This window comes from Nelusetta ayraudi, unplaced genomic scaffold (genome assembly GCF_046127955.1).
Source record: "Nelusetta ayraudi isolate G7.1 ecotype Tasmania unplaced genomic scaffold, CSIRO-AGI_Nayr_v1 ptg000019l, whole genome shotgun sequence".
NCBI classification, from domain to species: domain Eukaryota; kingdom Metazoa; phylum Chordata; class Actinopteri; order Tetraodontiformes; family Monacanthidae; genus Nelusetta; species Nelusetta ayraudi.
The window spans coordinates 591,089-618,900 of record NW_027466069.1 but is presented as its reverse complement, the minus strand read 5'-3'; the positions used below and the strand labels follow the sequence as shown (position 1 = coordinate 618,900).

The 27,812-nt window shown below is 46.6% G+C and overlaps 1 protein-coding gene across 1 annotated transcript in view; it reads right to left on the bottom strand.

Moving 5' to 3' along the window:
- The window catches only part of ajap1 (adherens junctions associated protein 1), a 46,247-nt gene extending 18,802 nt beyond the window's left edge, over positions 1-27,445 (bottom strand). The window contains exons 1-2 of the mRNA XM_076026111.1: positions 27,093-27,445; positions 2,008-2,762 (exon numbers count right to left, since the gene is read on the bottom strand). Of these exons, the coding sequence (XP_075882226.1) occupies positions 2,008-2,762; positions 27,093-27,121 (784 nt within the window). The 5' untranslated portion in view covers positions 27,122-27,445. The remainder of the gene's footprint in view (positions 1-2,007; positions 2,763-27,092) is intronic.
- Between the last annotated feature and the right edge of the window lie 367 nt (positions 27,446-27,812).

Here is a 27,812-nt window from a genome sequence, read left to right as displayed (position 1 = left end):
GACTTGTTTACTCACTTCAGCCCTGACGGTCATTAGGTAAACAGCAGAGCGAGGCACCACTGGCCCCGGCGTGCACTTTCCCTGATGTATAAGTAAAATCAATCAATAAATATATGAGCTCCATCATGAATGGCACGTTACTATTTCCTGGCCGTGTTCGTTCTTTGCCATGTGAACCCAGAGGCCACGGCGGCATCAGCTGCGGCAGCAAGGTTTGCTGCCCGCAACCTTCACCTTCTTCCTGCTGACAAGCGTGCTTTAATTATCGCCTATAATACGAATACAAAGGGGCCGGTGTCAAGTGTGAGGTTTTGCAGCAGTTTGCAGCGCTGCAGCACACCATGCTGCCATGTCTGATGCGGCCATTAAACCGTGAATGGCAGTCAAACCCCGTCGCTCTGCAAACATTTTTCTCTCGTTAAATTCCATCTTGGAAAAAGGCTGTTTGCTCAACTCACATCTCTCCCGAACCAGCTGCGATGTCCCCGTGAGAAAAAAAATTGCCGGCCCTGAAAGGGCGAGTCATACAACGTGTTGACTTAAAAAAAAAAAAAAGTGATCTTGGCTGCGTGACTCACTCGGCTATTCATGACATTTGGCCAAACGTAACTGTTTGGAATTACGGCCATGAAAACACTTACATAACAGAAGAGTGCAGAAATCTTGTGGGCTGCATGACTGGACAAAAAAAAAAAAAAAAAAAAAAAAAAAAACACGCGCATCAGCGGGGTCACAAGAAGCGATTCCCCTCAAAAGAAAAAAAGAAAAAAAAATTCTATATTAAAGTGCGACGGGGGCCTTTTGATCACTCCTGCTGCCTAATTTGATGACATTTACATTAATTGAGCAAATGGGAAAGCTTCAATTAGCGCAGTGGCTGTTAAACATGACTTATGCTTTACGGCCACCTGTACGGCCCGTTTAGTGTTCCTCACAGATTTAATGAATTGGTAAATCCAATACGCCTCCCCAGGGTTCAGGTCTGAGCGGCGCAAAGGGAAAGTCCCGTCCAGCTCGTGAGCTCCAGCGTCTTCACGGTCATCTGGTGTGAACGAGGTGCAAATTCTTTCAACTATGACACTCCACGAGTTTCCCGGATCAGCGCCGATGATTCGCGTGTGGGAAGAGCTTGTTTTTTTTTTTATATCATTGGAGAGAAAAAAAAAACAAAACAGGAGGCTCTGATAAAACTGTAGGGTTTTTTTTTTTTTTTTTTTAACCTTTTCAAAGAAATTTTGAAAAATCAAAATTCAGCTGCCTACCTGCTCATTGCCCACGATGGTGGGCAATCCTGCCCAAAATTGATTGAATTTCACCCATTTAGCACGAAACACTATGTCGATGGAGGCTTTGTTGACATTTTTCTAATCCTCACACCAACATAGCAGTTCCCAAGTGTCTCCATGCTGCTGGTGTGGTGTCATCCAAGTGTCTGCAGGACCGGATCGTCCACTTTAACTTGAAACAATGACATTAACGCCACTTTTTCCCCCTATAATATCCACGCCATGTTTCAGTAGCGCTGAGGCTAAATTGTAACACTCACCAGAGGTTACCTTGACACAGAAATGGTGGATATTTCGACAACCGGAACATTAACATTGTAACAATGGTGCTGGCAAACGGGAGATATTTCTAATGACAGACACCACATGACTTCTTTGTCTGTTATTTTACAAAAGAATCGAGTATGGCTACCATCAAGAAGGCTTTCATTGTATTGACTACAATGGAAAAAAAATAACATTTCAATGACGCTGTGATAATAAATAAGCAGTTAAAAGCATTAACAAGTCGATGTAACATTCAATGCTACAAGGTGGTGGCTATGCAAGTCTTGACAAAACACGTATGTGTGAGTGTTTTCTTGCCATGTAACAGATACCTGAGGTGAGCATGTGCATCAAACAACAATACCACAGTCTCCACTGGCATGATGTGTGCTAAATGGATGAGGATTTATTGAGCACCAATTAAAAAGTCCCTTTAAAATTTCCAAAGGCTTACCTTGTGTCTCCCCGTATGGCTTTGGTTTGACAGTCTCCCCGGAGCTGACAGTGGTGGTGCTTAGCCTTCTGGGCTCTGGCGTGGTGGCCACTGTAAACGTCCTCTCAGAGATTGTAGTGCTAGTGGTGGTGGCCACCGTGGTGCTGGAGACCTTGGTGGTCTGCGTCGTGTTGGCCTCCACTTTGCCGTCTTCATCGTTGATGTCCGTCCCGGTGGGCCCCCAGTCGATAAATCCAGGCATGGTGGTAGTCCGGCCCTCCTGAGACTTGTCAAAACTGTCCCATTTGAGCTCCCTGCGGACTCTGAGCATGGAGCGAGCGCCGGCGACCCCTCCTCGGCCTCTGCTGGTTAGAGCTGCCGGAGCTTCCACCACTGCGGCCGAAGGTTCCCCCGTCTCCATCTGAGAGTTTCTCAAGTGGCACTCCTTGCACGCTGCTTGTTCTCTGCGCGTCGGCTTTCGACGCGTCTGAGCCCGGATCTTTGACCCTATCCTCACTCTGCTGTCCTGACCGGGAGGGACAAGGTTGGGGAGCCGGTGGGCCAGCGTGCTCAGCGTTCTCCAGTGGAGCTTCCCCGGCGAGTCCCACAGCGGCTGCCAGCTGGGTCGCGAGCGAGGCACCGATTTAGGAGTCACTTTAATCCCCAGTCCCTGGCTGAGGGGGCTGCACATGGAAAAGTCCAGGGTGAGGTGGGTCATGGCCAGCAGGATCCACACCCGATGTCCCACACAGCCAGCTGGTCTCGCCGCAGATGGACTGCAGAGAGAGACGAGACAACACAGGAACGATGCAGGTTATTGTGTGTTGAAATGGAGCAAATCGGGTTGGCTCAAAGTTTAGATCAGGGGCAAAACTCTAGGGAGTCTAGAGACACAATCATAACATCTCACAGCACAATAAGACTTGGGTAACAAGTCCGCACAACCAGATTTCTTGTTGTTGTACTCATTCGCCCAGGGTCACTACTGCAGCTGTCATTGAGGATGAGGCGGGGTTCCGCCCTGGACGCATTGACAGTTTCTCTCAGGGCCAACACAGAGAGACCAATAACCACTCACACAATTTCCAATTTGCTAGTTTGCCTTACAATCTAGTCTCTGAACTGTGGGTGGAAGACGGAGAACTAGGAGAGAACCCACACAGGCAAGTCCATCCTCAATAAAATCAAGTTGCCTCAGTGGTATATAGTGGCAACATTAGCAACAACTGGACTTCAATGCAAAGAAGTTGTGCAATTTCACAAACTTTGACACTGGAAGGAGTGGCCCCAAAGGATGGTGGTTATATATGTAGCGTCAGGATAGTTCTGCTCATGGCCACCACTGACTGTACTGACACTGGGTAGAATTCAGAACTCCAGAACATCTAAATTAACTAGTGCCACTGGAGGGAACACAGTTTGTTACTGCAATACAAAAAATATTAAAAAATACTGTTACTTTTATCTAGGGTAGAGATTCATGTCAGTGGCATATTTCACTCTTGACAAAACTCCACTCTACTCTACAGCCTCCCAGACTCACACTCAATTAAGCTCCAATAATAATTAGTTTTCCAGAGCTACTGCTGAATTATAGAGGAAAGGTCAGGCGCGAAGTAAACCTGCTAAAACATGCAAAATATTATACATTGGCACTTCTCTCTCTGCAAGCTGTCAGAGGCGAGAAGCGAAGATTCATCCTTGATGTTATAGATTCATATCACCCTATGGATGAGTGCAGCCGCACACGCAAGGTCAGACATGGTTTAGCTGATCATCATATTCTACATTATCTTCCCCAGACACAAAGTCATCTGTTTCCCAAAGGGCAATTTGATTATGCAGCGCAATCACTGGGGAGTTGGCACGCCACGCCCGCGGAGGCCGCGGCGTGACAAGCCCAGCTGAGAAAAAAAAAAAAAAAAATCCACCTGTGCAGCTTCGCCGAATGGCAAAAAAGAGAAAAAAAATTGCACCTCAAAGGGTATTTTTTGTTTCTGTGGGGAAGTGACTCCTGCTCGTCTGCTCATCACCATGACGGCAAGGTGATAGATAGACCGCCGACCCTGCGGGAGAGTAATTTTACAGGCAACCTTCAGTGGCTCCTGGGACAAAGCTACACATTGATTCCTGAGGGAAAGCATCATTATGGGCTATCTTTCATCTCTGCCGTCCTTGGCCAATTTAAGCCCACACAGAGGACTCCTTTTTTGGGGGGGGTGAGGTGGGGGTTGGCGGGGGTGTAACACAGGCGATGATGGATGGAAAAACCGCAATCGGCTCGTCGACACGAAGATGTGGCTCCAGCCCATAATCACGTTTCTGTCTTTTTTTTTCTTTTTTTTTTTACAAGGACACGTCCAACCGCTGCTGGGCCGACATTGGATGGGGTGCAGCTCAGTGGGATGCAGATTTGTTAATGATCGCTCTGCTTAGCCAGTCATAGGCCGGTCAGCCTCACAGTTGTGCTTATTAGACTTCATGATCAGCAATCTGGACACTCTACTCAGCTCAGACTCCAAGTATTTTTCTCCAGCTCATATATTTTAGTTTTTTTTTTTTTTTTTTTTTTTTAATTGAAAATCTTATCTGGTCCTGCACATCCGGTTCTGCTGACACATTACTATTGGTTTCCTTTTTTTTTACAATAGGAGTCTGCCTTATCCTAACCTTGCCTGTCAATGTGTGTTCGTTCTAAAAAGGCTGCACATCGACCTCGTCGAACTCCAGTTGTTAGTTAAATAAATGAGGGTGCTAGTACGACTGTACAAAGGATCCTATATTATTATTGAATGAAAGATGTTTGATTGTCTAAAGATGCTGTGAAATATAACAAACGTGGCCAGCACCCCCAAATAAAGACAGAAAAATGTTAGATTTGGACATCTAACACCCCTCTAGAGGGTCCACGCCCAACTGCTTATTGATTTTGATTGAGGTAACCTTCCTACTGGTTTCCTTGTTATAGGATTTTTTTCATTATTCTGGATTTCAGGAGTGAACATTTGACATGTCTACAAAGAATCCCATTCCACCTTGAATGCAGGTTAAGGTGGAAGTGAAACGGAGTAAATGGATGGAAATTACAAGTTGCTGCCCTTTCACTCAAACTTTTTGAAAGCATAGCTCAACCTTCAAAGTCAGCGGCACACCAAGTGCATTCTTTATGAACTCCTATAGGCTGCGATTCGGAACCCTGTTTTCTTATTTACTTCACCTTTAATCAGAGCGGCAAGGGATCAATAAGCCATTAATGATAAACGATTTAGAATGGCGTTTTAATTGAGTCATAAATGTTGACTGATGTGGGCAGGAGAGCGCGGTGACAAGGTCAGTGAGTGACTGGCAGTGCAAAATTATGGATAATAATTTGTCCTCAGAGTCTTTTCGGCCATGACCTCCAGTTAACACAGTGAGCCAGACTAATTTTATCTCCGTTGGCTGAATTTGGGCAAAATTCATTTATTAACTAATTTGTCACAGTCAGAATTAAAAAAATAAATAAATAAATAAAGTTCATAAAATGTTTATTATACACCCCAACTTTCAACACTCTTGAGTGTTTTAAGCCGTAATCACACAGATAATTCTAGAACTGCACCCTGAAGGTAGAAGATAATAAATGTTTCCAACAAATTTTGCATCCTTCGGGATGTGACAATCGCTGGGACTTTAACTTTAACCTTAACATATGGACTCACAGTACAATCAATCCTTGATAACGCTAGAGGGATGAGAACATGAGAACGCACACCTGACATTTGTAGAAATGGCTCAACAGAAACATGACCTAGCAGATAATAGTCTGATTGAGAGAGAAAAAAGAATACGCCTAGAATCCTTGCTAAGACGAAGGAGCAGGCGCTGCAGATCGAAGGGCCTGTAAAAATAGGTCCTGTAAAAAAACATCCTCCCTGCATGTCTGATAGTTACAACTGAAGATACTTAGACTGCGAGCAATAAAATACATTTTGACACTGGTTTAAAATCCCCTAGTGTGTAATCAATCTAACCAGAAGAAGAACCGAAAGTGAGCCGGTCTCACTAACGCAACACAACCATGGGGTCAACAATTTGAGATGAACTGAGACAATTACAGATGATGAACGAGGAGATTGAAGTACATAAGTCAGACAAACGCTCCTGGCAGACTGCTTAATGTGACATGTTTCTTTGGAATCGTGTCTTTTTTACTTTTAATGTGTCTTGTCACATCAGTTCTCCTTCCTGTCACTTTTATTGATCAGTCGTGATGATGATGTCTCCCACTCAGTGCCTCTGTCTGTCTGTCTGTCTGTGTGTATGTGTGTGGGCGGCGGCTCGGCTTCCTCCAGCCTTTAGCCTCATCCCGCTTCGCTTTCTTCAGCTCGTACTCAGCCAATTAGCTGCTTTCATCCTGCCTTCTTTAATCACTCCATTGCCCCCCAGCTGTGGTGCCTCTCTGCACCTGAACCTCATGCCCACATCGGCTCAGCCCACGTCGAGCTCCCCCACCCCCCCCACCCCCAAGCATGTACACGTTCTGGTGCTGTTCAAAAACACGGCGGTGAGATGAATCGCTGTGCTTGTTTGGATCCCGTGTCCGCAGTCGACTCCGCCTTTAACTGCTGAATTTTGGCCGTAACCTGTCTGCTTCTCCTTAGGAATAGTTATCGTGTGTGTTTCTGCAAAACCGCCTCCCTCGGGGAGGAACATCCTTTGGATCTGGCAACCCATCCCTCCCGGCATGCACTGACAGCGCTCTTAATGCTTCTGAGGTACGCAACAGCGCATCAGACATTTTGTGTTTCCGCAACGCTTCCGACTGAGCCTCCTATACATGTTCATGTCCCCGAGCCAGGTAAACATCGGCAAACGTCTTCACCTGTGAGCAAAACACGTGCTACATCCACACTTTTGCGAGAACGGGCGAACTCAGGCGGCACGTTCTTGCAAAGTGTGCAGTTTGCAGACATGCAGAAAACACTGAAATATCCTGCCATAAAATGTAGGCTGCATCAGCCCCCTCCTCTCACAGCTCTGTCCTTCTCAGGTTAAGGTTGATTTCATCCCTAATCAACATCCATTTTCTCCTCCTGCACTCTGGGTCCATCCCAGTCGTCCTAGTGTTGAAGGTGAGGTTGCACCCTGGACAAGTCGCTGGGCCACGGAGAGACAAACAATCAGTTGCACTCAATCACCAGTGCAGGATAAACAGGATGAGGGACGTATGAGTTTATTCCTTGCTTTCGTATTTGGCACAGTAGCACATGCAGCCATTTCTGCAGCCAACAAACATTTTTCACTTTTCGAGTTGAGTCTGAGAAAATGTCTCCTCACAGATACGTGTGAGTTTTTGACAGCATTTGATGATGTAATCCCACCACTCCTGCGTTGCTATTTCGGAACCTTTTATTTCTTTGTAAATATTCTTACGTCCCACAAAATGAAAATATAATTTGGAAGTGAACTGCACAGATGGCAGCTAAAGTGCAGTATTCACAGCCTCGACGTACCAGATTGCTTTCGGGGGGGGGGGGGGGGAACTGTGTGTCTGGTGTCCTATTTTTTTTCTCTTTTTTTCTTTTTTTTTGAGCACATGCTCCATCGTACAGTCATTACTAATTTCACAATACAGTTAAGCCTCGACAATATGGCAGCAAATCCCCCAAGTGGAGGCTGTGACCTCTCCGGATTTCCAGCATGTACTTCTGTCATCACAAGCCGTCGTCTGTTTACACGCAGCCGCCGTGCGGGTTCACGTGCAGATTATTTACAGTTTGAAAGAGGGGTGAGACATTTGAAATTGAAAAGATAATAAAAGAAGCACATTTTCATGTAGGTGCTTTTGGGGAAGCTGTAAATTCATTCTAACTTAGAGAAGATTTATGCAAAAACGATGAACTATGAAGTGGTTTGCTTCTGTTTTTCCAGCCAAAAATAAAAAAGAAACATTTTACACCTTTGCATTTTTTTCCCACAATTCTGTGCCATGGCCCCAATCACTTTATGAGACAGTCTTACAAAAAAAAAAAACACATGAAAATTGGACAGAGCTCCCAGAAGCCTGCAGTTTTTCCCAGCAGCTGGATTTAACAAAGGTCAAACCGCTTCCTCACCACAAACAAACCACTCAACAGTTTGTATGAAAGCGTACTCGTACTGAGAACACCCCACTCTTGCAAGGTCCACTTTAAAAACGCAGGAACGGTTTAAAGCAAACTCCAGTGCCATTAAACGGAATTAAATATGGCCTGTGTCAAAAGCCCTTGAGTTAGCCGGTCGGCCTGCAGAACTCAGGTTCGGTTAATGATCTGCAGGTAGGTAGCAAGCAGACAATGTCTTTTGACAATGAGATGTCTATCCCGCACAACACGACACAAAACTGTCTTTATACACAGTTGAGTCAATTTATTGACACTGTCAATTAGATTAGGTGTTACCTAAGACACAGGCACCACAATAGAAAAGTGATCATCGGGCACTAATAGTAGCATGCAGATAAATATAAGCTGGTATGACATTGATACCAAAGTTGGTATGAGCATCAGATGCTAGCAGGATTGGATCAGTACTTTATTTGAGTTGACGTGAGTTTCCCCTTGACATTTAGCGATTGGCCCATTTCGCCCCATTGCATCCAAGAATGAACCTCTCTTTACAAATCCACTCTGCATCCCCATCTTGCCCCTTGATGCTATCACATGACTCAGTCTCATCATAAGTCATATGACCAAATCGCTGATCATTACGCGATAAAAGGGTCAAGAAACAAAACGATATTGACATCAGCAACTGCCGCCCTTTCATTTTCAAGGTATCATGTCGGTAGTAAATCCTGCACTACTGCAGCTGACCCCGAGAATGAGTGGGTGTGTCTGCGAGCCATTTGGTTGCGTCTGAACCTCCGCTGTCCCTAATCGAATTCGAGCAAATTCTAACAGCGGACCCAGTGATGTAATAGCGCGTGTAAGGCGTGACACATCACGGCAACACATTTTGGATTATGCTTCTCGGCCCCTAAAAATGAAGGAAGAGGGTTTACCGAGCTTGACTCTCCTCGCTGCCAGTTTAAGCCGTACTATATTCAGTAAATCTACTTCCGACTTATTCCGCGGCGTCCCACAAATGTCACTGTCACGGGGGGTTAGTATTAGGCGTTGACAGAAACTCTATATGAAACACACCATCTTCATGTGTGCGAGCCGCATCCAGCGGCTGATAATTAGGGTTTCCCTCTTAGCAAAGCGTCACTGACACACGTCTCGAGCGGCGATTTGACACTGCCAAATCTGGATGTAGTTAGTCAACTGTAACATTTTCCAACTGCATCATTTACGAGGAGCCAGAGGCTGGAAAAAAAAAATATATATATATATATATAAAAAAGACCCGTCCACAAAAAATGCAGACTTGCCAAAAAGTAAATGTGAAGAATAAGGCTCATAAAGCAGATCCGAGGCGAGCAGAATTACAGCAACCTGGGTCTGTTAATGCTGCGGCTAGAGTGGACATTTTTTAGGAGTTGCTGTCACTTTTCTCGTTTAAAGCCCACGCTACACCTACAGTGTAAACCAGAAAAAAAAAAAAAAAAGGGTAAAATCAAATTGGACTGAGTAATCCAGAGCACAAAGCACTTAATGCCATCTAGCAGGTCCTGAAACTGGAAACTCAGCAGAAGCCATAATCACGTCGAACGAAAGAAGAGCCGCGTTTGAAGGCAGAGTACGAGAGAATGGCATCACGCTAGCATCATGCAGAATTAAGAGCCGGATATAAGGTTAGAGAAGCAAGGCTTCGGAAAGACTGTTACAACCCTGTTTAAAGGGATACTTGCCACACAACTCGTGTCCGTGATTCAGAGGGCAATTTTTAGTTAAAAAAGTTGAGCATACTTTTTTGCCAAGTTGCATTTAAATATCAACAATCGACTGACTGGCTCCAAAAACCATCAAGTGTTGGACAGTGTGAAGCGTTGGCCATCTGCCTTGTCTTGTCTCAATAAACACATTTTTTTTTTAGTTCACCATAGTTAATTTTTTGGTGATCAAATCGTTTTACCAATCAGCTTTCTTTACACATACAGTATGTCTGTGAAGGTCCTCAGGCATTCAGGCCATCTTAATGTAGAGGGGTTTCATTTGGAGCAACTGGACTTTCGATCTTCGTTCTTTCGATCTTGAAGATGTTTGGCTTGTTTCGTTCTTTCTTTACACAGAAGTGAGAGCAACAATCAGCTGCTCCAAACCACAAAAGAACCGGACCAGAAAGAAGCTACAAAACAAGTCTCAGAAAAGCATGGACGCTGACATTGCTGCAGTTTTATCAGAACTGTTTGCATTTTTTCTTGCTTCCTAACCAGCTTTGGCAAGAGTTCCTTCAAATACAGTGGTGGAAAGCAGCTGCAGCCACAAGGAGGTGACACAATGCCAACAATGCTGATCAGTCGACTTTAATGTGACTAATCAAACTTTTGCCCCAGCTTAGGTTTCTCCGTGGCGTGCAAACTCTTCCCTAGGTGAGCTCTGTCACCCTGAAGCTGTCACGGCTGACTTCCCGCTCCGGCCTCGCCATAGCCTTGAGCTGGACTAGCCAGTCATCAGGCCGCAAAACCCACGAGCCAGAGCCCGAGACTAGCGCTGTTCCTCACTGGGTGGAACAGGCAGCACCTTCGGGGTCTTCTATCTAGTCCTATTATACATTTATGCAAATGACCTGTAGACTCATTTCTCAGAAGAAGACGGTCGACCGCAGCACACATGACTGCGGGAGTCTATCAGATGGAGTAATTACTTTCCCTTTCCCTCCGCTTCAACAGGCGAGTGGGTTCACAGTGAGATATTGAAAAGAAGCTAAATGCACCTCGGCGCGGCCGCAGGTGCGTCTCAATGGTGCCATTTGCTTCATGTGCCTGTCGCTTTGTTCGCATTGTTAAATCAGTTCTTCTTCTTTTTTTAACGTTCACGTCCGCATACACACATTTGCATGTAGAGCCGTATTTTCAAGAGAAGTCTGCTGGAAAATCACCAAGGTAACTGTGATACAGATACAGAATTCTACTTTGGAAAGTCCTGTGTTCTGTAAAGCAACAGTAGTCCATTGAATATTGAATAGAAGACGCAATAAGTATGTATATAGTATATATTCACATTTCAATGTCTATTTTAAACGCTGTGGGAGTTGTGGGAGACTGTCAAACGTCATCATCAGGTGTTAGACGATGAACTCGTCAATAGTTCAACATTTTAATCACCTCTGTGCATCCATCCATTTTCAATACCCGCTTATCCGCTTACCCGCTCGGTCTGCTGGAGCCTATCCCAGGTGTCATAGGGCAAAGGCAGGGTGACACCCTGGACCAGTCGCCAGTTCATCACAGGGCCACAAAGAGAGAAACAACCATTAGCGCTCACATACACACCTACGGACAATTTAGAGTTTCCAATTCACGTCACATGCATGTTTTTGGAGTGTGGGACACAGACACAGGGAGAACATGCAAACTCGGTACAGAAAGGTCCCAGGCCCGGAATTCGAACCCACAACCTTCTTGCTGTGAGCCGGCAGCGCTATAACCACTGCACCACCATGTCGCCAATCTCCGTTGCGACTTGCTCTTTTTTTCTTTTTTTTTTTTGTTAATTCACAAACCACCACGCAGTCCACTGGTTGTGTGCTGCTTAACTGGAACTGCAAAGTCATTCTCCGCTCCAAATTCAATCTTTCGAGGTTAATGGAACAAAGAACCCCCAAAGTTAATGCCTCTATTCAGCGTAGCGTTTGTTGATTTGCAGCAGGGGAGGATCAGCTCGTCACTGTTACCTCGCTGGACTCAATAACCCGGCAGGGTTTGTATGGAACTCGCGTTAATGCTTGCTGAGGTCTGAGGTCAAACACACACACACACACACACACACACACACACACACACACACACACTTCGAACATGTCAAGGTTTTTTTTTTCATTAAAAAAAAAAAAAAAAAGACGAAGGCGAAAAAGTGCAGCCGTGCACCGCGTGCCTGATGAATCTGCTCTTCCTTCAGAGGAGATCAAAGTAGTCGAACGCTTTGTAGGCTATAATACACAGCAATTCTGCAAAGCATGCGTGCCAGTGGGGCAAAAGATAAGAATGGAAACAAAGGGCAGGATGCAGTCGCTGTGAATGAGGCCAACTTTAAAGGCTCTTCTGAAGCCTCTTTAAAGCGCTTCACAGAGCCACGTCGCTTCAGCAGCTGCGCGAGGTCTGGCTTAAGCGAGAGCAAGAGGGAGGGGGAAGAATGCATTAACGCAGCGCAGGTACGCGCGGCGCTCCAGCCAAATGTCTTGGCGGTGGCGTTTGAAATCGTCACGAGAGAACAAAAACGGGCTAACGAGGGATCATCTGACTCTTTGAACTCGCCGCGTGCGTCACGTCAGACCCAGTTAAACGTAAGGGAGAGGAGAAAAAAACAAAACAGAAAAACTATTATCTCAGCGGCTAATCAGACATCGCACCTAATTATTGTCTCCTGCTCTGTATCGCTGCCCCACTTCGCCGTGCCATAGTCACCCTGTGATCACTCGTGCCAAGTAGGTCTTAATTAGAACTTCCTGGGAGTTTAGCGAGGCCTCAGCAGATGGGCTGCCCGCCTGAGGGAGGTGAAAAGGGCACGCCGGGTTTCTACGGTCCTCGTGCCTCCGTGCCACTTTCTCAGCGTGGCCCTACGAGCCGAGGCAAACGCTGACAGGCACCTGGGCGGAGGTGACTCAAAGCTCTCGACGCAGTGGGGTAATACCGCGGTTCTTTTTTTGTTTAAAATTCAGGCTGACATTTTGATAGAGCATTTATTCATCAAACTGAGGTATCCATGTCTCACCCACACACTTCTAAAAGCGGCACTTAGAAAATGGAAAAAAAAAAAAAAAAAAGAGAGAGAGAAGAACTTCCACCCGGTGGGAGAAAAAAAAACGAGCTGCAGTTCATGATGTTTCAAGCTGCAGTGGGTGGTTTTCTCTGGAGAGACCAAACAGATACTCAGAGGTTAGGAGGACACACTGCAGAAATGTGTTTTTAACAAACTTTTTTTTTTCCCCCTCCTAACTCGACTTTCCCTTTCTGACATTTCATGCACTTGGTTTTGTGTTGGCTTCAGGAGGAAGCAAAAGAAGAGGGGAAAAAAAAATTGAGACTCGGCCCAATAGTGCTCGATTTCCCATGTCTTCTCAAGTTTTATTTATTTGACACGGGTCAATAACCTTGACTGAGGAGGTCTATGGCGTTGTTACACCATTTAGTTTTGCACAAATGTCATATATTTGTGTTTATATACATATTAGCTCTTCCTTAAGCCAAATTAATTGCAAAAAAATGTCACAGCAAATCAGGCCTTAATAACAACAATGTTTGGTGATCTAGAAATAAATGGCTGGTATGAATGTCATTCAGGTATCTAATAAATAAGACAATTACAATGATTCATGAGCTAGTGTCGAGAAACAATACTGTCATCATACCCTTCCTGCAGATTTAACAGCAGAAATGAGGTCACGCGTGCTAATGGTCCCTGATTTTTTTTTTTCCTATCGACGCTTCAAAATGAAGGGGGGGGGGAAAAACAGAGACAAAGTACAAAAATATTCCTCCATCTGCGGAGCAAAGCTTTGTGTGTGTATCTGTTGTATCATGGCTGTCAAGTACAGAAGCCCTTGAGCCTCACCAAACACTTGAACCGAGCAAAAAAAACACATTCTACCGCTGGTAGAGGATTACCGAGCAGACATCCCAGCGCCAAGACACTGACAGTGTTTACACGTGCGGTCAGGATTCTAGCGCCAGTGGTCCTCAAACAGCCAAGAAGCGCAGAGCGCAGAGCGATTCTTGCAACGGTCAAATGGTGAGTTTGCTGCAACGGAGAAGAACCCAGTTACAAAAACACACTCGCACACACAAAAACATGTGACATACTCCCTGAGCGCATGTTAGCACTTAAGAATACAACGAGTTAGCCTTGATGCTAACTAATGTTCGTCCGAACGCAGCAGGAACTCACCACACTCACAAGAGACCAATTAATCTGTGTTCCCTTCCGTGTTTCAAGTCCTCCAGACACTCGGTGGACACGACACCAGCGCTTCTCAGACACGTTGTGGCTTTCAAATGTTTTGCATTACAGTGCTTGGCCACAAAATACTGTGACCAACTATTACAATAAATCATTCCAGGAGCAGAATCATCCACCTCTGTGAAACTCAAGAATGGTTACGTGGATTAGAAAGTCTTATGTTAGAAATGTCTTATTTCAATTAGTAAATGAATTGAAACAAGCCTTGGTCAAATGTTAAGTCACATCTGCAAACTGCCTGTTAAAGTCACATTGTTATTTGTACCAGCGGGGCAGAATAACATTGTTGTCTTCCAGAGAGTCTGCACTCACAATCACAAATCTTCCCGGTTCAGAGAGGGAAAAAAAGACACACTGTCATCCTGTGTCAGAGTGGATCATTGCATTAGAAGTTATTTATAGCCACAAAATCACTGACACTGGCATGACTTTCCTCAAAAACCTCCAGGGGTCTGAGTTGGTCGTATCTTCCTTTAAAAACCATGCGGCGTACAGTGTGGCTCTGCTGCTAGATTGAACAACTTTAAAGGATTACGGATTAAGAATACACTAAAGACAGCGGGTGGCTGCCGAGAGCCTCGTGAAACGCTTTTTTTTTTTAACCCCCCCACCCCCACCCCAACCCACCTACCCATCCTTCCCTTGATTCATTCCACCTTCCCTGCTTCTGCCAGCCCCGAGCACAGCCGTTCACACTGGGGAGAAGACTCTTAAAATAGAGATGGGGAGGGGTTTTGTTGCATGCATTTGCATTGCCCTCAGAGAGCGACGGAGATGGAGAAAGAAAAGAAAAGAGGAGGGAAGGAGCCGCGTGGCAGGCTGGCTCCTCCTCTGGGGTGGGGGTGAAAACTCCGATAACATCCAGGCCACGGAACAAGGACACTTCTCCTTTCAGATGACTCACTGCCAGGCCGCCGCACATACAGGAGGGCAGATTGGACCCCACTGGCGAGGCGAGCTGCAGTCCACTGCTTCATCAAATTACAACAAAGGCCGAGGCGAGTGTGAGCAGAGAAGAAGAGTGAGGGGAAGGGCTGAAAGAGCAAGTCGTATCTATCACCCCAGGGCTAGAACAGCAAGAAAATGATGTTTCATTCATAAAGAAAAGACAATTGGTGGTCCGGTTCAACAATGCGGCCCGCTTTTGAAAAGTCGCCCTCTCCCAATCACAGTCTCAGACTATTTACACGATTACATAACTTCAAATGTCTGCGACTGAATTATGTGGAAAATAACAGGTTGGCTGATGGTAAAACAATCTGTGTGTTTGTCCTGCAGTCTGCACGTTTCTCCAAACCCCCACAGTGCTGAGAGAGCGAATCACATGCAGTGTATGTTTAGATGACAAGTCAGTGTGAAACATAGTTGAGTTTTTTTTTTTTTTGTGTCCATATGTTGTCGATCCATTGCAAAGCACAACGCAAGTTTGCTTTTAAAAGGTCCCATTATATTATCCATCCATCCATTTTCACTACACACTTCTTCCTGCGCTCAGGGTCACAGCTGGGGCCGATCCCAGCTGTCATAGGGCGAAGGCAAGGTACACCCTGGACAAGTCCCCATTATATTATATACTACAAAATAATATTTTTTGCAATCATACAGTATCATGATAACATAATGTTATGCAAACCTATCGCTAATCTATGTGTTTAATCACAGTAATGGGTCGGCGAAATCCATCCTCTGCTTCTTTTGCTTCCTCCACCATTGGAAAATTGTGTACCAAGGCACGCAGTTCTAGAATACTGACATTATGTCACAAAGACCGGTGAAACCTCTCCCAGGTTAGTGACAACAACCACAGCCAGGTGTTGGTTCTGCTCTCAGAGATCACCTGTTTTTTTGGCTCCTCCAAACGCCTCAGTTAGCAGGAAGCTAAGTGATAAACACAGGGCTAAATTAGCTGTTTGTTTTTTTTTCTGGAGATATGCAGTGCTGTTTTCCTTCTTTTTTTCAAAAAAAATGAATAATACAAGACTGCTCCACTTGAGTCAGGGATGAAAAAAGGTTTAGAAAACGGGCAAAATGCTGACCTTTAAAATGAAGCCACAGGAATCGTGTGATCTAATTAGCACGGGAGTCTCGTCTCAAAATAGAAGGAAAATGACGTCCGCCTCAATCTGAGAAGAGCAAAAGACTTTTAAAAAATGAAAAAAATAATATGGTAACGTGAAGAATTGTTTGTCAGAATCCCAGGGCGCTACTTTCCCTCCGATGACACTGTAATAAATAAATCCTGCACAGTCAAGTCGTTTCATCCTGGTGCAGGCTCACCAACCTGCAGCCATGACGGCCGATCAGTGGCGTTACGATGCATCAGCAGCTCAGACAGATATATATATATATATATATATATATATATATATATATTTTTTTTTTTTTTTTTTTTTTTTTGCAGCGTGACATGATATTATTGCTGAGCAAAGGACATGTAAGCTCTCAGGTCCGGGTGTCTGCGGCTGCTGCGGCGGCGACGGCGGCGAGTTCCGGGAGAGCGGCTCGTCCTCGCCCCTCGGCTTCACAGATCACTGGCCGGTCAAGTGAGACTGATGAGTGTACAGCACGCCGATGACATCACCGCCGCCGCCGCCGCTGATAGCCCCAACCTAAGCTTTTCAATAATGGACGGGGGGTTCAAGTCGCGTCAGCATCACAGCGAAATCACGAGCCCATGAAGCCCGGAGGGAGCCAACGACACGACTTAATCTTCCCAAGGACTGAAGTGACCTCCAAAAAGAAACGGGCGACCGACCGCCAGTGTGAGTAGTGAGACGCCGCCGCCGCCGCCACCGCTGCCTCTCGCTGGCTGGTAATTGCTTTGCGTCCTTATAGGAAACATGCGTTCAGATCTTATGGAAACTGCCGCCTCTGGGGCGCAGTGGGATTAGAATGTTGTTTTCTTTTTTCTTTTTTCTTTTTTCTTTTTCCTTTTCCCCTCAACTGCAGAGTATTAAGGAAAGGAGGGCATGCTTACAGTCCTTCTGTGCCCTTCGCCTTTCTATTAAATCCTGCACGCAAGTTAGCCGAGGCCGACCCGCTATTCCAAACAACAGGACGCAACTGCGGCGCCCCCTCTGTAAATAAAGAAGAAGAAAAAAAAAAAAACAGAGCGGGGAAGATGTGTGATTTAATATTTATCATAAGGCTGCTACTGTTGCGTCTTAAACTCTGACACTCTTTGAGTCTTTTGTGGGCGCAATTCTGCCTTCTCTATGTCAAAGTGGGGGGGGGGAGACAATCCACTGTGGACTTGCTTGGATCAACCGCTTCCTGAGGTTTTTCCTTCGGGGGGATGCAAGGCTGCAAGTTCCAGCGAACCACGCCGCAGATGAGAAGATTGGAAAAAAAAACAAAAACAATAAATGTGATATTTGCAAAAGTAGGAATTCAATCTTTCCAGAATGGAGGAAAGAAAGAAAAAAAAGCCAACATATTGCAATTTCAGCAGTAAATCTCCGCTGGCCTGACGTGGATCAGGATAATATTTGCTGGCGAGATTTTGCTGACAGACTTTAGGGCTAATAAGACAGAGTTTCACTCAGCGGACCGACTCGGCTCCGTCTTCCAGATGAAGATAAGTGAGGAGCTCAGACATCCGGGGGGAGATCCCCTCCAAATAACAAACACACTGAGATTCGCAAGAAAACAAAGCTTTCCGCAAACTGCCGTCAAGGCAAAACAATCCTTGTCGCACGCAGGTTTCAAAACACTCTGTAGGTCCCCGGCGCATCTGAACGTGGCCACAAATACTCTTGAAGGACGCAAATATTTGTCCATAACATAAAACAATCGCACCCTTTTGTCCCTGCTGATCACACCTTGGATCGCACGGAGCCAAGTCATTTCCAGAGGGTTACCCTCGATTGTTATTCACGGCGGACCGGGCTATTTACTGATGCATGGGTATCGCACAAAGTCATCCCGATCTCACCTCATTACCCCTCCACTCTCTAATCCATCGATCACTGAAACCTGACAGGAGGATCAGAGCCGCCGTAATCCAAGTGCCTCCTGAGAGACGACGACCCAAATTGACTGGAATCATCTCCACTCGGGCAGGCAAATAGAACGGAGGGAAATGCAAAGGAAGGGCCGCGGCCGTTCGAAAAGAAGCGCGCAACTGTCACTTAGGAGAGAATATGAGGTTGTTACAAAAGGCTGAACTTCCAGGAGAAATGTGTTATTCATGTGAAAAAATGTAGCGGGGGGAGGGGGGGGGGGCCGAAGGGTGCGGCTTTCCACTCCAATAAACTCAATAAAACTCTTAATGATAAAGCAAATTGAAAATGTCAGAAAAGAATTGTCCACTTCCTTGATGAATGGCACTGCACATCGGATATTTATGACTTATGAGTCCACGCGGCTCCTTCCATTGTTCCATTCCAAACTCATTTCAACAACAGGCGCCCGTCCCACATCACTGCGAGCGGGCAGCCTCTGTTCTGACACTTCAGGGGAGGGGAAAAAAATGCATATAAAAAATTTAAAAAAATAAAACAAAACCTTGAAGGCAGCGTTAAAAGTTGGTTCTTTTTGGCTCGGAGAGGTAGCTTTCTTCAAAAGCCGCCATGATTTTTATGGAAACTGTCTACAGCCGTTACAGCGTGTTAATGAGTAAAATAGGGAGAGGAATGAAGGTCAGCACCGCGCCGCCGTCAAATCACACTCTGACAGCACAAGAGCTCCCCTCTGGAGACATCAGCGCATTTCTTATCCACCGTAATGCTCACACAGACGATATCATATTGTGACTGCAGCTCAAAGTGGACCATTAGCAAAATGCCCCATTGTTATTTTAATCCACTTCGGCTCATTTTTTTCCCTTTGCTTGGCAGTTTTTTCACTCTGCCTTCTAACATTGTGCTGAGCACTTTTCGTGCTCCAGCATTAGTCTTGTTTTTTGTTTTTTTTTTCCCCCTAGGATGGCAAATTCTGACAGCTAGAACAGCGCCTTCTCAAAAACCAGAGGCAGCTCGTGTGTCGCGTGTATATTTTTCAGAGGCAGCTGTGATGATGATGTTAAATGGTTATTCCATCACCAAGATGACTGTAAATCTTCATTTCACACGAATCGCATGACAGCAAAAGCAACTGGAGTTTCTTTCACATAGAATACCAGGTTCCCCCCCCCACCAACGGCCCACTCCTTCAACAACCACTGCGCATGCGCTTGCACGGCTAGCACGCTGCGTGGGAGCCAGGCCTGGTTCTATTGTGACAACACTTCAGCCTCACATCCAATAAGTAATCTAGACGATCACTTGTATTAACCGTCTCGCATCACGTCCCGCAGGAGCTGACACAAGGCCAAGGCATAACTGGCAATTTTGCAGGAGAAGCACCAAACTGGACGAAACAGTTTGGATTCAAAAAGAAAAAAAAAACATATAATGTTCCATCTTTATGATGTGTATTAATTTCAAATTTCACTCGGTTTGCTTCAGATAAAATATTAGCTTCCTGATAAGTATGTATTAACTACTTCATGCTTTGAAGCACTACTTGAGAGTAACCGTAAAAAGATAAACTTAATCTATTTGTATCACAATCTTCAATCAGCTGTGACCTATTGAAGGACAAATTGGAAAAAAGAAAAATGATTCGTACTCTTTTCATGTCAAAATACGACATCACTTCCTCTGGAACCGACAGCCTCACAGCAGTGTCGGTGAATAATATTAGGACAGCTGTCAATCAATCTGTCAATAGTCACCAGTAGCCACCAAGGCAGCAACAGTCTGTTGATTTCTTCTTTTTCCCTTCACGACACAGCCACACTCTCTGTCCGTTAAATTACAGCTCTCTGGTGACAGTATTTGCAAATCCAATAGTTTATTGGCATTTGTCTTAAAGTAAAGCAAACTCATCAGAGTTCTTTGAACTCACAAGTGTCTGCTGTCGACTACTGGCACACCTGGAAGGGCTAAACTGTCTGTCTGATTGGCCAGAGATGTGGTGGTGCTCCACCACATGATAGCACATAAAACTGAGGCCCAGTGCTGCACACACTTGGAAAGAGGGAGCAGTGGAAGAGTAGAGACACAAACAAGAAGGAGATCCTCTAGCTAGCTGGCAGCAAGTGCCATGGAGGGACGGAGAAGAAGATGTAAAACTAGAGATAAAGTAGAAGATCAAACTTGGCTTTCAAGAGCAATCTGTGACATCTGAGGACATTCTTTTTCAGCAATTCACTGAATCTCTTTTTTGTCACAATCTCAGGACGAGAGTCCAGACTTTTGATATTATCGGTCATCTTTGACTCAATCGCACCAACAAAAAGAGAGAAACGGACTGTCTTCAAACGGGTCAGGATCGAGTTATATTACAAATAAACACCGAGCTCGAGGGGGTCGCAGAACAAATCTGTCAAGATTTTAGTGCAGCCTAAAGGAATGTATCTGTGATTGCTGAAAAAGTCACAAGGCTTTTGGTGGAAATTTGCTTGGCTACGGTTCGATGTTCACATAGGAAACTCGTGACTGATTTCAAAGGACTTTTGACCCAAACACTTACCCTGAGATTAGCATGTTCGCTGCATTACAGCTGAGAATATTCATCAGCCACTGACCGTCTGCCTCTCTTCCTGCCTTTTTGTGACATACCGATTATATAAGCGCGTCTCTGTCGACGCTGGAGACGGCTGTGTGCTCAAGCCCTCAGACATGGCAGCAAATGGAGCTCAGCATGCATTCACACGCGCGCGCGCACACACACACACACACACACACACACACCTACCTATCGCCAAGACACACGGCAGACAAATTGCTTATTCCCACCATGTTGTGTATCTAATTTGCTGATTATGTTGGCTAAATCCTCCTACACTACGCTTCCATTAAGCAGCATGCGACTGATATCACAGTGTGATAGACATAAATACTGGCCAGGTGTTCACAACCCCTGCTCTCGTTTCTCATCAATCAGTAAAGTAAGGCAGAAAAAGAAACGCACATGCTGCGCTCAATTCTATCCAACGTTCTCAGATCTCTGTTTTTCCATTCCAGTGGAACCTTAGAAACTCTGAAAGAAAAGAAAAATAGGCCTTTTTACTTAACAGTGTACATGTTGAAGGTGATATTTTCAACCCATTTTAAAATTCTTATTTTCCAACTTGAAACCCAATGGAGCAGCCTCATTCAAGTAGGTACCCCCACACTCCCTTACATCTCATTAAAAAGGAAAATCAGCCCTCTGTTTACAGCCTCCTGAAACAAAGTTCTCACTCCCTTTTAAATCTGATGAATCATTTTTCCTTCCACGCATTTGTCATTTCTGGGGGTGGAATCAGCACCTGGTTGTTGTGTTGTCACAAAGCTGAGAGAGGCATTGGTGAGGTGCCAGTGCCCTTTGTGACATCATACAGGGCTGACTGTCAGAACTATGTGTTTAGTACACACTTTGTGAAAAGTGGTGCAAGAAGAAGTAAAATATGTACATTTCTGGGTAGTTCACAGACAGAAGAGAGACATAAATAATCATGTATAATGCATTATCTGTCCATATTGAACAAGTAAAAACTATACAAGAGGATTAGCAACTTCCTCATGACTCTCAAACACAAATGCTTTTGCATCTGCGCTGGTCTTTACCTTTGAGAATGCGTTGCACAACAGAGACTGCTGTGCAGCACAGACCCTCTGCAATGTAAAAATACTTGCATATCCAAAACATTTATTCCTATTATTAATGAGTGTATTTCTTCAAAACGTAAAAAAAATAATAATAATGATAAAAACATTCCTTAAAAGAAAAAAAATGTGCACACTCTGGGCTGCACTACATGCGCTCCCTTCGGCATATCCAGTATATTAAGGAGATAAATACCGCAGTTGGCTCTCCAAAGACTTCTGGAGATTTATGGGTTGTGTCTGTGAACCGAGCATCTGGGGAGAGCATCTTTTTTTTCACACTCTTCTGCATGTCTGGGTAATGTGCAACACGCACTTTACAAACACTCACTCACTCTCTCTCTCTCACACACACACACACACACACACACACACACACACACACACACACACACACACACACACACACACACGCACACACGCACACGCACACACGCACGCACGCACGCACACGCACACAAAACTGAGCGGCAGCGGCTGTAGTTGGAGAGGCCGGGATATAATTCACGACTGAAATCAAACAATTAAAAGTGACAAAGTAGGTAATAGTGGGCCGGGCGTAGTGCGTAGGGGGCTCTGGATGTAACAGTACCGGGTGTTGCGTCATCCCATTAATTACTCCCACTGCACGCAGCCGGAGTATGCAGTCTGCACGACCCGGGAAAAGAGCCAATGAGAGTAAAGGGGACGGCGCTCCAGTCAGCTCAGCCCGCTGCCTGTCAAAGTTCTGCACGTCGGCCGCCGCTGAGTAGCCGGGAATCGCATTAGGCCGCGCTGGCAGAAGGACTTTCATTTATGAAGTATGATGGTGGAAAGTGGACTGGTGGGAGACACTCCCCCGCCTCACCCACCGTGCCTGGAGACAGCCAGTTAGTGGAGAAGGGCCGTGAGGGATAAATCTGATCCTTTGTAGAGGCAGTATTGATCCGGCAAAAGCTCACTACATGAATCACGTATGAGCCCGGCGCTCTGTTCGTTCCCCTCGCTCCCCGGGATGGATGTGCTCCGGTGCGGCGGCGGACCCACGCGGGGAAGATCACCGAGCGGACGGGCTGCTTGTTAGAGCCAATCGTGGTCCGTGGCAGGAAGTCGGAACATGAATTTCATGAGGTCGGGCTGTGAGGCTCTCCAGGTGAAGGGAGCGAGGACACTGTTAGGAAGAGCAGATAATGGCCAAAAAAACCCCCAAAAAATCAAAAAACTGAAGTTTCAAAGATAGTTGGGGAATATTTTCATCTTTATTAATTTAGACTAGCAGAAAAACTGGCGTTAATGTGTGTAAAGTGCGCTATAGTTCTATCAGAAAACCTTAATGAGTGATAAAAACTGGATCCTGAGCCAGAAAACTCCAAACATGGAGATGATCGTCACTAATGATGACTTGGCAACCCAAATGGAATGTTTCCCATGTCTGCTGGATTTATTTCACATATTCATCTGGGAGAGAATCAAATGAACACATCTGGAAAGAGGGTGTCCAATTTTATCACATTCAAAAAACTGACCAATGAGATTTTTTTTTTAACAACCAGCTGAGCCACTGGGCAATCAATGTCAATCAATGTAAGAAAACTCCTGCCAAAGCCACAGCAGAAGTGAGAATTTCTGGAGGCAAAAACTTTTTCACATTAGTCTAGAAATCTGAAAACATGGCATCGAGGTCTGGCAAGACTGCAGCTAATGGAGCTCGCGTGCGTCTAACGTCTGCAGCTCTTCTTCTGTGATCTCCAAGGTCAGCCTGCAGGAGGCTGCTTGCTTTCGTTTTGTCGAGGTGAAAGCCAGAAGTGATGAAATCAAAACGGGAGGACTGATTGGAGCGTGCAAGATGTACGTATGTGCAATATTTTTTTTTAGACCTGAAATCTTGAAATCGAGCCAACTGCACATAAAGAGGGACACAAATATTTCAGCACCGATGACGGACCAACACGCCAATCTGTCACTCAGCCTTACATCCACGGCTTGTACACTCACTGGACTCACTTCCACTTATGGTGAAAAAGAAAAAAAGCATCACCGCGCGTGACAGACAGACAGTCGGAGGCATGTCACACACACTTTGCCAGCCTCTCGTCTCCCCATCTTTCCTTCATCCAAACTGGCCGTCGATTCCTGTGTCTGTTTTGTCTCTCGCACCATTTTCACAGGGACAACCTGTTATGGTCCTCCTGGACACAACAGCCTGCTGCTGCTGCTGCTGCTGCTGCTGCTGCGCCCAGGGTGTTTATGACATGCGCACTCACACACGCACATACATACACGTATCAAGGGACGCGCACACACACGCGCGCACGCGCGCGTGCTAACACAAATCTCCAGAGGACAGGATCTCGCGGAAGCAACACAGCCTATTTCGCTGCAAATTAGGTTAATCACGCTCCAGAGAGGCCCAGTTAATAACCCTCAGTGAGGCTGTTAAGATGGCACCTAAATCACAGGAAGATCTGAATATCAGATGGCCCCTCGCACTGTGACGCCACAGTTGGCCCCTTTGGCTCTTTGGCAGAGCGAAGCGCAGTGACGCCGACGGCTCGCGAACTCTGTGCGGAGCGGCGTTAGACGAAGGATCCGCATCAGAAATCATCCATTAGTCAGACACAGAACCCTCAGCACGTCATCGCTCAGCATTAAACACACACACACACACACACACACACACACACACACACACACACACACACACACATACGTATGGATATTTCTGTGTATAAGAGCTATACATATCTATGAGCTCCAGCATTTTGCTCATTCACACACTTGACATATAGCGGCTCATCCGAGCCAGGACGAGCTGTGGGCACGTGTCAGAACCGTCACCTGCGGCAGCCCCAAGAAGTGGTGAACCGACACATGAAGCCCTCCTGTGAAGGCAGCACCGCCGCCGCCGCCTCTACCGGCGCAGCGTCTGGCAGCCGCTGCTGCGGCCGTTGCGGGAGCCTGATATCACCCCCCTCGGTGCCGCGGCGCTATGAACCTGCGGCGCCGGGGGGTGGGGGGGGGGGCGGGAGGGGAGGGGTGGCGAAGAAGACTGAGCCAGGAGACACATGAGCTGGGAGAGACGAAGATGAATCCCCTGCTGGTTTAACCCTCAGCAGCACCGTTACATGGCACACGCCGCCGCTGCAGCCAAGCCCGATCAACCGGCACATGCATGAAAACCTGAGAAAAATCCCATTAGTGTACATGATGTGCCGCATGCTAGGGTGCTTGCATTGAAGCTGTCTGGTTACATCGTCACACACCATTTTCACCTCTTTTGCATCCTAAATACATCGTTTTTGCACAAAACCTGCAGGGAAAAAAACTGATTTGGGGCGTTCAGGTGTTCGAGCACTCTTTCCTGTTCCTGACCATATTTCTTTTCACGTCCACTTTGATTTCCACGGCACTAAATCAGTGCAGCGAGATCTCATCACTCCCCATTTTGTGGTGACACGTAAATTCCCAAAGTTCAACACTTTTCAGTGCAGCGTCACCAGCGACAAGCCGGGATAAGATTTGCACATCTTCTCTCATAAAAGCTACAGCAAGCAGACTGTGCTCAAGGTCTGGCCCGTGGGGAAGACAAATGGAGACAAATAAAGCTCATTTAAAAAAATAAAAAAAAATCTCACTTGCTTAGCTGCAGGGAGGAAAAAACAGGCTATCTGGAGACCTTTTTTTGCAGTAATTATCGCTGACTGACTGCACAGAAGCCGACAGTTTTGTGCTAATTTATCAACATAACGCTGCCAAATCCCTCGTCCCTGTGCCGTTACACCACAGTCTATAAGGTGATGAATTATGATCGGGAGTGAGTGTGGCGGCTGTATTCAGAATATGCTATTTGGAAAACCACTGCTGCTAGAATTTTTTTTTTCTTTTTTCTTTTTTTACGCCCACAGCCGAGCATCCGTGGGTGGTCTGTTCTTTGTCTGTATTCCAACAGGTACAGAAGCTCTCCCTGCAGATGCTCGCTCACCCACATCTTCCTTTCGGCGTCACCCCGGCATGCAAATCTAATTCTCTCCCAAGTTGACTGTGGAAAACGTTACATGGGCTGAGTATTTGCATAAGCTGTTAAAGCAGCATGCTATGCCAGGCTGGGGTGGACGCAAACGCGGGAGGGTGGCCAGGGGGGTAGATTTTGGGTGGCCACCGCTCAACTCTGACGACGGCGGAGGCAGAGTCACTGGGAAATTCCTTCAGGTGGAAGCTCTTTTGTGTGCGTCCCACCTAACTGCATGTTATTACCCAGCGAGGTCAAAGCCCTAAAGACGTGCAGGGCGGGTGCGCCGCCCAGTGATTAATGAGTGTCTCCAAATGAGGGGCAGGTAGTGGAGTCAGGGCCACCAGTGGGGGACAGTGGGGGACGGTGGGGACGACATCCACAGCAGGTGGCTGGAGAGTCTCACCGCGTAGCGGTTTGGATCTCATCTCACAGGGGCGTCGCTGCTGCCTCGGAAGCCCTCTTTTTTTCCCCCAAGACTGTTTCCAAAAGTCTCAGAACCATCCCCATGGAGTCTAAAATCATTGATCCCGACCTTTTATAATACCATGAGCCCAGAGGGTGCGTGCATGGGTTGTGCTGTTCCAGTTTAACTGTGACACAGCGAAAGAAAACAAGGCTTTGGGAGGCTCCATCCTCTCCTCCACTCTCCGCCAGCACCTCCGAGCAACGGTTCTACGCTGCAGGACTGTCAGAGAACACCAGAAGAACTACAGGGGGCGGTGGGGGGGGATACGATTCAACCCAACTCGTAATGAAGAAACAAACCAAACAACGCAAATATTGAGCGTGCTGTCTTTTTTTTCTTTTTCCCAATCTGCCCAAGTGATCCCCAGCGCTGGCGTGTTGTTGCTGCTGCGTTGTTGTGTTGACACACAAGGCGGTGGGGACCTGCTGACAGACCTAACCTTGAAGGCGTGCGTGCGTGCGTGCGTGTGTGCGTGCGTGCGTGCGTGCGTGCGTGCGTGTGTGTCGCCCAGCGCCGTGCTGTTGGCGACCCCCAGCGTACAGCATGTGAACCTTTCCCCATCCTTTAAGACAAATAAATAAAACACCTCCCCAAATGTTATCCCCCTCTAGCCGAGCCGCTGCCTGCCTGCGCAGCCGTCAGTGTCACCGCAAAAAAAACAAAAAAAAACAACAACCGCAAAATGCTCGCCGTTTTGGGGGCTCAGAGAACGTAAGCCAGCGTGCGCGTGTTGGTGAAGAATTTTAGCGCACTCGCAACAACTTGCGGTGGCGTCTAATGGAGGAGGAGGTGGAGGAGGTGGGGGGTGCAAACTGCGCACTTAAATGTCAAACAACACGAAACAACACGCGCACGCGGTCCGTCTGTCCACCCACGCGCGCGCGCCCCCCATCCCCACCCGTGACATGACACCACGGCGAACCGCGTCTCACCTGCGCGCGACGCTCCGTTTAATCCACATTTTCCGTCCCTTCCTCCTCTTCTTCTTCTTCGTCGTCTTCTCTTCCTTTTCTCTCTTGCTCCTCCGCCTCAGTCCTCCAGGTATCCTGCCATTCGGATGGCCGGGTGTCCGCCGAAGTCGTCGCAGCAGCAGCTGGTGGGGGGGAAACAACACTCAAGTGACGGACCTTCTCACTCCAGCTGTCAGCAGCAGCAGCGGCGGCGGCGCGACCATTCTTCAAGCCGCGTATCCTTCAGCGTTGCGCACATTGAAAGAAAGAAAAAAAAAAAGGGAAAAAAAGGATTCCTCCGATAGCCAATCCCAGTTGGAAGGAGAGGGGCGAGAGGAGAGGGAAAAAAATAATTTGGGGGGGGGGGGGAGAGAAAAAAAAACACACGCACACACAACACACAAACACACACACAACAAAAAGCAGCAAACGCGAGCGCGCGGGCGGTCAGGTCCTGAGCTCTCAGAAGTTGCTCGACGAAATGTGTCCGCGCGGTGACAGTTTCCTCCCTCGGCGGGTAAAAAGAAAAGGTGAGAGGAGGCGCGCGGACAGTGAGAGAGAGAGGGGGCGGGGGGGGCGGGCGGGGAGAGAGAGAGAGAGAGAGAGAGAGAAAGGTGCCCTCAAAGTTTGCCCGCGCGCGGCTGATGCCGCTGCTGCTCCTCCATTGCCGAGACGTGAGCACGCGGGGCGACGCCGAACGTG